General features: G+C 40.1%; 1 protein-coding gene across 1 annotated transcript in view; it reads right to left on the minus strand.

The window, feature by feature from the left end:
- The window catches only part of SLC6A19 (solute carrier family 6 (neutral amino acid transporter), member 19), a 24033-nt gene extending 13459 nt beyond the window's left edge, over positions 1-10574 (minus strand). The window contains exons 1-2 of the mRNA XM_009330438.1: positions 10342-10574; positions 1569-1709 (exon numbers count right to left, since the gene is read on the minus strand). Coding sequence (XP_009328713.1) covers positions 1569-1709; positions 10342-10543 — 343 coding nt within the window. The 5' untranslated portion in view covers positions 10544-10574. The remainder of the gene's footprint in view (positions 1-1568; positions 1710-10341) is intronic.
- Positions 10575-11052: the final 478 nt, after the last annotated feature.

The following is an 11052-nucleotide window of genomic DNA, read 5'->3' on the forward strand; positions in this document are numbered from 1 at the left end:
TTCCATGGTTTATAGCCTTTCCCCTCTCCTCTCTTTATTTTGGATGTAGGTTTAATCACTGTGAATTCGTTACCTAAAGGTTGGACAGGTGAGTCCTACATAGACGTACAGCCTAAAACTACCCTGGGACTGAAGTTGACATCCGCTTAGAAGCCAACATTGTGGGTGGACTAACTACCTACAGACGCTACACAATCCTGTTCACAGTCTTGCCCGCTGATATCTAGGGAGTTTGGGATGCTGGGTACATGTAAAGCTCAACTGACTTGGGATTTTGCCTAAATGAGACCCAGATTGTCTTCTATGTCTGCATAGAGGTCACTGCAGAGGTCAGCAGATGTGGTTGGCTAATCTTTGTTGTATGGGATGAACAGCTGCCAGGAGGCACAGTCTGTGAAAAGATGCAGGATTCAAGCTGGTATCTCTCCTTCTCCACTTGCTCCCAAGTAATCAACCTCTGGCTTTCCACATGCATCCTGCTCTTTCTTGCCCGATGGAGTGTGGGCACCTTGCCACAGCTTCCTGGGCCAGGCGGCTCTTCCCCTCCCACAACTCCTTCAGATCAGCAATACTTCTCTTGCAGAGAGTAAACGCTAATGATTAGCTCCTGAGGGCTCTTAGGTTCTGAAAAAGTTTGAAAAATTCCAGATGCAATGATAAAATACCCTTTGTAACTGATTTACAGATGCAGTGGATGCCAACAACAGTTCTAACTGGCTGTGTTTCTTCCCTTTCAAGTGTGTGGTAATCACAGAATCACAGAATAGCTGAGGTGGGAAGGGACCTCTGGATGTCATCTTGTCCAAACCCCTGCTCAAGCAGGGCCACCTACAGCCAGTTGCCCAGGACTGTGTCCAGGCAGATTTTGAATATCTCTAAGGATGGAGACTCCACAACAGCTCTGGGCAACCTGTGCCAATACTTGGTCACCCTCCCAGTGTTTCCTGATGTTCAGATGGCACCTCCTGTGTTTCCTGTGTAATGAGGTATCTATCTGTGGAGTTTTTAATGCTGTGTGCATCATGCTGCTTTTACTACATCGTCAAATAGAGTGTTTGAATACTCAGAAGTCTAATACGGATATGAAGAAGTATTTTCTGCAAAATACTGTCTCCATGGCTTTTAGCGTGTTACCTCTCTCAGATGTAAGAAAGGAACATTACATGGAGCTGAAGTCTGCTAGACCAGCTTGGAAAAAGATTCAACTATTATTTATCCACAAAAAGGTTACAGAACAAATTTTTGACACACTTAAACGTACATCCTAATGGTAAAAACAGCCAATATCAATAATACAGAAAATCTCTCTGAAACCCAAAATTGGTCTCAAATTAGAGAAGGGTTTTAACTGGACACATAGTACCTGGGAATGTGGACACAAAATTGTCATAGGGCCTTATCATGATTAGAGTGACCTATCAATGGAGAGTTAGCGAGAAGGGAAAAGAAATAGATCCTGGAGTCTCTTATGGCACACCAGAATAAAATCCTGAAGCTTTGCTCTTCAGGTTATCAGCTCAGAGACTTGTGCTTTCTCAGGTGGCTTTTTGTATCCTCTTCAGACTTACCAACCCCTTTCAGGGCAGGGTGGATAGAGCTCCAGACTCCCACACTGCCTTTCCTCAGCCTTTGACCAATGGCAAACTCAAGATGAAGCAGGGGGATACCCTCCAGGACTAGCAAAATCAGGAAAGGGATCATGAAGGCTCCTGAAATAGGTAAGAAAAAAAAAGATGTTTCCCATCAGTGAAGTGCTACAATAAAGCACAAACTTCAGTTCTGAGGGCTTTTGAAACAGCAAGCGAGTTGTAAGCATACTTGTGGAAACCCTTCTCCAGTTTCTGAACAATGCTTTTGCCTGATTGCCCAAGCAGGGGACTTCATTACATATGTGGTTTCAGGTAGGAATTCTTATTCTTCCCACATGACAAACATAAACACAAATTATACATGCCCCAGGTTAAACTGCGAAGAAGCCACCTTTGGATTGCAAGTGGAGGAAAGGTAGTTACTTTCCCGGAATGACATCCTTTTATTTCTGCAAAAGTTTATGGTTTTATAATTGTGAATCATGCAAATTATATGAAGTAGTTGAACACATTAAGCAAGATGCCTCGAAAGATTAGGCAGTAGCCTGGGGCTGTCTGCCTAAAATAACCAATAACTTCCTGGCAACTGTGTTCAACAGTTTTTATGTTTGAGTAGAAGAGATCTAAGTTCAGGGTTCAAACCTTGTTAATTATGACAAGACTGGTTAGTATAGGACAAGTTTTTAAAATCAATTTTTTCCTGAATAAATTGTCGGACATGGAGATAACGTATAACATCACAGTGGAATACCAAAGTGCAGAGTCAAATGCTTGAAAATTGCTACATACTAGAATTATGGTTATCTGTCATTACAAAAAGTCTTTAACGTCCTAATCATGGGCAGTAAATAATCTAAGTGCATTAAAAAAATGCAAAACAGTATGTGAAAGTTCAGGTCTGGGTATTTGCTGACTTTTTCCTCATGTATGCAATGAAAATCAGATAACAGTGAAAGAGGAAATTTGAAGAATGGAAACTATAGTTTTGAATTCAAGGCAGTTGAATGTTTTTCGGAGGAGCTGAACTGCATGCTTTTCTGCTCCACGGGGTATCTTCTTGACATTGTCTACACCAGAGTTTTAGAAATGATCATTACTGCAAAGTCTTCATTTTCTGTGTACTTCAATAAAGTCTGATAAAAAAAATATTGTTGTATCAAGTGGCCACTATTATAATGAAATCGGCCAGCTATGCTTTTTGCTTTCCACTCCTATGGAATTAAAGTAATGCTAATTACTCACCTGTCTTTCATTGACATTTTTGAGATTTACTAATCAAAATCAGTAGTTTTGAATACAAAAGATGCTATTCAAAATGCTGAGCACTTTGAAAATGCACATGCCACACATCAAGTTGAATGACTAATCACTGATGAACCAGCAAATATATTTTTTGTTGAAGCCAGTTGCCAAAGGTAGCTGTGTAGACATTATATTCTCAGACTTCAGTAAAGCATGTCATTTAGCAACAAAAAAACTTCTTACTAAAAATTTAACACTTTTCAAAGTCAGTGTAGCTCATCTTGTATGCATTAAAAACTATCACTGTAAAAACGGAGACTGACAAACTGAAGAGGTTTCAAAGGAGAGACAGAAGAATAACTGACTTCAGATATATTTTTTATTAGTGAAAAACTGAAGGACTTATTATGAATTGTTATTTGTAGAGAAGTTTGCTGAACTTCCAACTCTGCTGACTCTTCCTCTCTGTCTTCTGTGTCAGTCTATCACCTTGGGAAATGGGTAATATGGACATCGTCACCAAGGAAGACGGTATCCCATTTATTTTCTTCCCCACTTCTCATATCTCAGCTACGTTCCCTTTTCCAGAGACCACGTAGTCCTTGCAAGAACAAAAGCCTTGCATTAGTGGGGAGCAGCTACCTGTTAGATCTAGGAGCCTCAAGTTGGTACTCTCTCACCTTGGAGGAAAGAGGCTATTTTGTAATGCCGGAAAGGAATGAAGGATGGTGGTCCATACTAGATTTGAGGAAACCGAACTCCTCTAGTTGCAAATTCAAATTTAGCACTGTGATCTTAGCTGAGATATCATTACAAATGGTATGTAGGTAAGAGCTAAAGCAATTACTTCCTGACTTGTGTCTTTCTGAATATGTATTTTCACATGACAAACATGTGAAAACGTATAGGGCATATTTCAATTTTAGAGGGACTAGGTTCATTTCCAAAACAAGGTTCTTCTCCTCTGCCTTCCCACCACTCCGGGGACTTTTACAAAATTACTGGCAGCAGGAGCTGCTAATGTCAGATGTAACAGGGCAGTCCTCTCTCCATGACTTGTTGATTGGCTGCTGAAAGGCAACTACACCAGAAATGGTGATGTACTCTTCAGCTGCCTGTGCCCCAGAGTCATTGTTGATGATGCAGAAGTCTTACCCAACTCTGGCAGAGGTTCTGGGATTCGTTGAAACTGTGTCAGGCTTGGTCACTGCGAGGAACTGACTCCCTCTGTCCTTTCAGACAGTTTCTGGCATTTCTAAAGGTTTGTCCCATTTTGTCTGTATGAACTTGCTTAGCTGTGCTGGAACATGCACTGGCATGCATGTTAAGAGCCCCTCTTCGTCTGATTAGACATGCAGTGCATGCAGATTTGGCTTCAAAGAGTTTGCTCTCTACCGATACCCCACCCTATTTCTGTGAATAACACTTCTCCCAACTGTTTTATTCTTACTTTCATAGAAAACATGATTTTTGCAGTGTACGCGATGAGTGTCCTCTCACTGTTGAGATCTGTCCCCCTACATCCCAATGGCTTCCTTCCTACCTGGGAGGGTCAGTGGGACAACCTCCACAAACAGAGCCTCTGGCCTTTCACAGAGACAACGTTACTTAATGCGTGGAGCTGCAAGCAGCCAGAAATATGTCACGTGTTCCAACCTCATGTCAGGCTGGCACAGAGTTTCCCTCCTGTTGCACTCTGTCCAGGAGCTCTCATGTGGGTAAGATGAGATAAGGACAAGATAACTGTGTTTATACCAGCAATTTTTAGTTCCAGAGCATTCTCTCCATTTTAAGCTCAAGACACCTCCTAAGAGTCTGAGACCTGACCCTACAGAGTTTGTATGGCTGCTCCACCTGTATCTTTTCTTTTTACCTCCCCTTTCAGATGCTGGATAGGTCTCTGCTGTATTGCAATCTCACTTCTCTCTGGTAAAGCCCTTCCTCGGCAATGGTAATTAAGTCCAGAAGATGGATCTGTACAGCTACCTGATCCAAATACTCCTCACTTGCACTCAGGGTAAGTCCTTGTCACCCTTTGAAACTCAACTTGCAGTGTTTTTAGATCATCTCTTGAAACTTAAGAATGGACTGGCAGTTAGTTCTGCTAAGGTGCATAGCTTAACTACCTTTGCTCCTAATGGAGACACGTCACTTTTTTTTCCATCAGATCACAGTAAGATCGCTTAAGGACTTGATTAGAAATCCCCCTGGTCAAAGATTTTGTTGTGTAAGGAAATACACAGCCTTTATAGTCCTTTCAATCTATGACCACTTGTTTCTTATAATACCTGTCAAAGAAAATATTTTTTTTTTGTAGTTACCATCTCTGTTAGCAGAAGGGAGAGAAGATCAGGCCATTTCCTATGAAGCATTAGAAGCATTTCCTTTAGAAAGCATTCAAAGGTAGTCTCAACTTTTCACTTTCAGTAGAAAGCAGGCTGATTGATATTCTGATTTGGGCTCCATTTTTTCCATGTTTGAGACATTCTTGCAAACCTTAAATGCAAAGTGGACCTCCACTCATACAGCTTTAGCAGTCTGGGTAGACATCATGCCTCACCCTCCAAGATAGCGAGATTCAGCAACAGCACTGTCCCTGCACCGTAACTCTCCCTGTGGATAGCACAGTGCATCAAATTTGCTGCAAGTCTCTCAGAACTGAACCATCTTCTGTGGTGGACATGCCACAAGCGCTCTATCAACCTCAGGAGATTTCCTGAGGTCTCGAGATACTTACAGAGGTACCTTTATTAAGATGTCATAAAAGAAGTCTTTAAGCATGACACATCTTTGACAGAGCAGTCAGATAAAGGGACTCCATGACCTTCCTTGCGCAGCCACAAAAAGGGGAAAGGATGCCCTTTGTGGAGCCACCTATCACATGAAAAAGGTGTGCTGTCCAACTGTGTGCTCACAGCTCCCCAGATCCTCGCTACCTTGGAATCACTGGGAAATAAATTTCAGGTTCTGGGATGGACACAAATGGAGAAGGTGGGTCTCTGTCCACCCCTTTTGTTAACACAGACATAAAGTACATGGTGTGTGTATACACCTGCAGTGCAGAATCTATATCCCTGCACAAACAGATACAACTGAAACATTTCTAGCTTGAAGGGCTCGCCATGTATAGTATGGTAGCTCTGATGAGTTAAAAATGCAGGGTGTGTCATGTCAGAACTGGACAAATAAGTAAAACTACCTATATTTAGCTGTAGGAATATTGGTATATTTCCAAGAGAAATAAAATGGCAGTTCTCAATCACGTATGCCACTTTTTTCTCTTTCTTGGGTTCTTCTCTTTCCAGGGTTCAATTCTAACAGCCAGCTCAGAAATCCAGCTCTGCTGTATTTTCCATTTCTCTCAATTTCTCCCCAACCTTTCTGAAAGAAGCTATAATGGAAAAATAAGCGACAATGACTCTGCAAAGCTGCTATATGGGACATAAAAAAAATAATTAAAAAATCAATGCTTTTTAAGCTGTCACGATTTTATGAACCTAAGAAATGAAACAACGATCTGAAAATAAATGTTGTATATGAACAATGAGTAATCTTCCAGTCTGAAAGCTTACAGCTGAGATATTAGATTCTCATCCTGTTTCAGTACTGTATTTCAGAACACACAATATTTGGTTTGAACATCTGTATAGCTATTAGTCTCTCTTTAATCTAAGAGTTTCTAATGTGAAATTGAAAAAAATTTTATTGCTTTCACATAATTCCTTATAAAGGGAAGACAGGTAGACTTCAGACGGAGCTGTTTTTCTATGCTATCATATTCTTAGACCTGAACTGTAGTGAGGGTACCAGTACCAGTGAGGAACTGCTGATGTCATTACTGTCACTTCATTCAGTGTGGCATGCACAGAGATGAAAAAGTTCTCCCTCACGCAGTGGCAAGGTTTACTGCAGACATATGTGCGCCATAGACTTAGAGACTTCTTTTTTTATCAATGGTTTAAGCATTAAATATACATCCTCTTTTTTATAATACTTATCAGGGATGAAACACAAATGTTTAACAGTTGATTAAATGATGTGTTGCTCAATAAAGTTTAAACAAAAGCTATGTGTAATGTCAGAGAGAGCTATCAAATGACAGGAAATTTCAATCTCATCAAGCTGGTGAAAGCACCGAGGAAAACACCATAGATTTTACATTGTGTGTATATTGAAATCTAGTTCACCTGTGGTGATGATGCATTTTACAACTTTTAAGATGTGAAAAGGATAAAATGTGCTTTACTCTACTAAATTTTACTGGGGTAAATATTCAATTTTTAAAAATATAAACTCATAATCTATGATAACAAAAGTAAGTAAATTATGTAACCACCAAATCCTTTTTGTATATTTGGGTATCACAGTGTTAAAACACTATCATAGTGTTGTGTTTAGGAAGAAGCAGCCCTCAAATAATTTCAGACTTAAGTTCAAACATCTGAAAATAAGAGTTATCTATAAACTCAGTGTTCCTAACTACCTTCACTACAGTCAATTTGCAGAGAAAAAATCCACCTTCCTTGAAGTCCAAGTACTACAAGGGTAAATTTTATACTGCACTGTAGTCCATTTATGTTTCATGAGGGATATACAATGTGCAAACACTGATTCACAAGGTAGGTGGACAACCAACCTCATTTGGGAGTGTCCTTGCTGAAATACTGACTATCTACACCCTTGCTACCAGACCTCACCCATGCTAAATGACTCCAAACGTTCATTCATATAACTCATATTTCAAAAAGAAAGAAGGTAAGATAGCAAAGCCAACCCTCAGAAATTAGAAACTATTTTCATGAGGTAGTCTATGCAACCTTGATTCTGCATGCACCTTATGAAACAACCTCTAATTATGTGATCACATAGGACTTTTTCCTCATCCTCTGCAGATGTTTACTGTGTGGTAAATAGCTGTATTTTTTTCTCTCTCTTATTGCATGGCCATAATCCACCATCATATCCAAAGTGAGCTTTAGGATTCTATAAAATAATCATGCCAGGGTCAGACTGAGGAGCAGCATAATCCCGCCTCCATGAAGGCATAAAGTGTGAAGATATGCACCACCCAGGGTAAAGGTACTGGACAGACTAGGGGAAAATGGAGCTGCCTCAGTGCACTCATGAGTGTGGTGTATGCTTTGTATTCGTTAACTTGGAAGAAGGTGCATAACGTTGCAGTTTTCCCCTACTCTGTTACAGAGGCACATCTGTGTCCCTAAGTGGGCCACACAAATGCAAAGATGAATGAATCATCTTGGCAACCATGTTGAGTGGCAAGGACTAAGGCAAAACTTGTCCAAAATGTCTAGTAAATATGTATTTCCAACTGGAGGTAGCTGACACCAGACTTAAGAGTGTCTGTGCAATCAAAGATGATGCAGGGTGCTGCATCTATTGGGTGTTTGCTATGCTGTGAACATGGCTGAATGGGAATTAGAGATAAAGGAACCAGAAAATCTCATGAAGTAGAAAATATCTCAACACCAAAATATCTTCAGAAATAAGAACTTCCAGATCTGTTTTTACAATACGGATAGTCACGTGTTCAAATTCAAAGCTATCTATCCAAAGAACAGCAAGACCCATTTTTTTTCTGATTGAAGGGAGAAGTTGGAGAACAGGTGCTGTAATGAGAGGATGGCAGTGGTGGCAGGAGTTGGATTTAGACCTACCAGAAGAGGCTGAGGTGCACCGTACAGCAGGGAAGGAGGAGGAATTGCACAACAGCTCTACACCCTCACATGCGATGCAGTTAAGGAGGCCTTTCTAAGAAGCCACAGGAAGGCGTTGCGGCTCACTCTTATGTATTGATATAAGTCACAGCATTTGGTGTTAGGCAGAAGAATTGATAGAGAAAGTAGCAAGTCCAGCTACAGGGACACATATCTGTACAGTAGCTCTAAGCCCAGAGCCAGCTATGTCATTTCTTTGCTATGTCCTGCCTTTCAATTTCTGCCTCAAATTTGAGTGAGAGAGTCCCAGGGAAGCAAGAAGCCTGGGATAACTGTTGTTAGTGTTCCTGAGCAAGGACAAGCCACAGGATGATGAGAAAGGAAAATAATTGCTGCCAAAGGATAAATTAAAACACAGTACTGACAGGCACACACAAGCAATTCATAAATCTTCACTGACATGAGTCAGAAAACCATGATCCATACCAAGTTCTTTGCATCTGTTGGCTGTTCATTTTTCAGCTGCATTTCATATGGCTAGAACACGAGGGAAAGGAAAGATAGACAGAAAAGCAGGAAAGTGCCTATAAATCAACCCTGGGAAGCAGGGCATGTCCACATTCTAAGACTAAGTAGAAGAACCTGAGAAGCCAATGAGTGCCATGAATTTTGGAGATATCCATCCACTTTTTCAATTTAAAATTGTCACACATGGAAAAGGGGTTATGATTTTTTTGTGTGTGTGTCTTGTAACTTTTTTATTACAAGAGTTGGCTGTGCTGCAAATGACCTTCAGTTTGCACTGCAAACTCTAACACCAGCCCATTAGAAAAATCTTAATGTTAAAAGCATCTCTTCTTGCAACTGAGACATCTGTTGTTAAACATGCCTCAGTTTGTACCAGCAGCTCCCCACAGAGCCCTCCTTGGTCTCGTCTCTAACTAGGAAAAGCGATTTTTAAACATCTCTCTGTGTACATTTAATGAAAATTACTTTGAAATACCGTTCCTTAAGAGAAAAATTTTCTTTCAGGATCAAACATCACAAAGGAACAAACACTTTTTACACATATCCCAGAGTGAAATGCAGATAACAAGTAGATAGTGGGCAGAAAAGACTGTCAGAAAATGAGAAATTTATGTTGTCGTATAATATTTAAGCAACGGTTCAGCTCAAGATCATCTTTAAAAACAAACAGCAAAACAGTGAAACAACATTTTTAATATGGTCATTCAGTCCTAACCTGAACCCTAAGGAGTCACAGTAAATTATGTGGTGAATAGCATACATTTGGATTTGAAATTACTTAATAACACCAACTGCTAAAAAAATATTCTTAACATTAACTACTTTCATGCTGTTAGTCCTGGCATAAATTACACACACACTGATCCTGCAGCTGATACACAGATCAGTCCAAACCCAATGAAAACCCTATTATGAAAAGATCGTTTGGGATCGTGATCAGAATCATACTCCCAAGTAGTTTATAAACATTTTTAAATATACATTATATAGATGTATGTATGTAAAGTAACATTAGTTTTAGATTGAGAAAATATACTATGTACATGACAGTGCAAGACTGAGTTGATCAATCCTGTGGCCTGAAATAAAAACAGTCCCTTCCTTTTCTTCCATCATTAACGTGACTTCAGTGGGTGTTCATAACCTGTGAAATAAATAACCTTCTCCATTAGACAGTCTTCTAGAGATGAACATCACTGTTCTTACAGGAACTGACCAGTTCTGAACATATTCCATTATTTGTCTCCCAAAAGAGAGATTAAACCTAGTTTATAGCCAAAGTTAGCTAAGATATATTAAAGACATACCTCCTCCATGGCTCTGACAGAGATACGGAAACCGCCACACATTTCCTAAGCCCACGCAAAACCCTACGCACGTCAGCATATACTGAGCCTTGTTATCCCATTTTGGTCTGGAGTCTGCCTCTTCTTTCTCAAGGACCTCAAGTTCTGTATGGGAAGGTATCCTGTCCTCCAGGCCAGGATTGGGCAACTGTAGCTTCACCATATTTTAAATTCCTGACTGAAAATGCTGCCCCAGTGAGGAGATAATGAAACAGGCAGCTAGTTAGAAATCTGCGTAAAAAGAGAACATCTATTTGCTGTCTTCAGCTATATATAGTGAACCTTTGGCACTAAACTTGAAAGTGCAGGCTTGTGGTAAAAAGAAGCGTCAGCAAATCATTCGATTGACCAGGTCAGCTCTGACACTTATTAATGCTTTATTTGTCAAGGTTTTATGGAACAATCTGTTCATCTAGTAGAAGACATTGATTTCAGCTAATGTAATTCAGGAGATAATTTGGCTATAAACTGTAATCACCTATAAGGATATGTTAACACCCCTTGCCACTCCCCGGTTTAAACTCGCTTAAATACATATATAGCCCTAGCAAATAGGGAGTAAAAAGATTCCACTGGCCTCAGACCATATATAGATGTTTCATTCTATTTTTTATCAGGAAGATAAACTGCTTGTGAATCACCGTGACATTCAGTTTCCCATAATGTATGCTT

This window comes from Pygoscelis adeliae, unplaced genomic scaffold (assembly GCF_000699105.1).
Source record: "Pygoscelis adeliae isolate BGI_AS28 unplaced genomic scaffold, ASM69910v1 Scaffold78, whole genome shotgun sequence".
NCBI classification, from domain to species: domain Eukaryota; kingdom Metazoa; phylum Chordata; class Aves; order Sphenisciformes; family Spheniscidae; genus Pygoscelis; species Pygoscelis adeliae.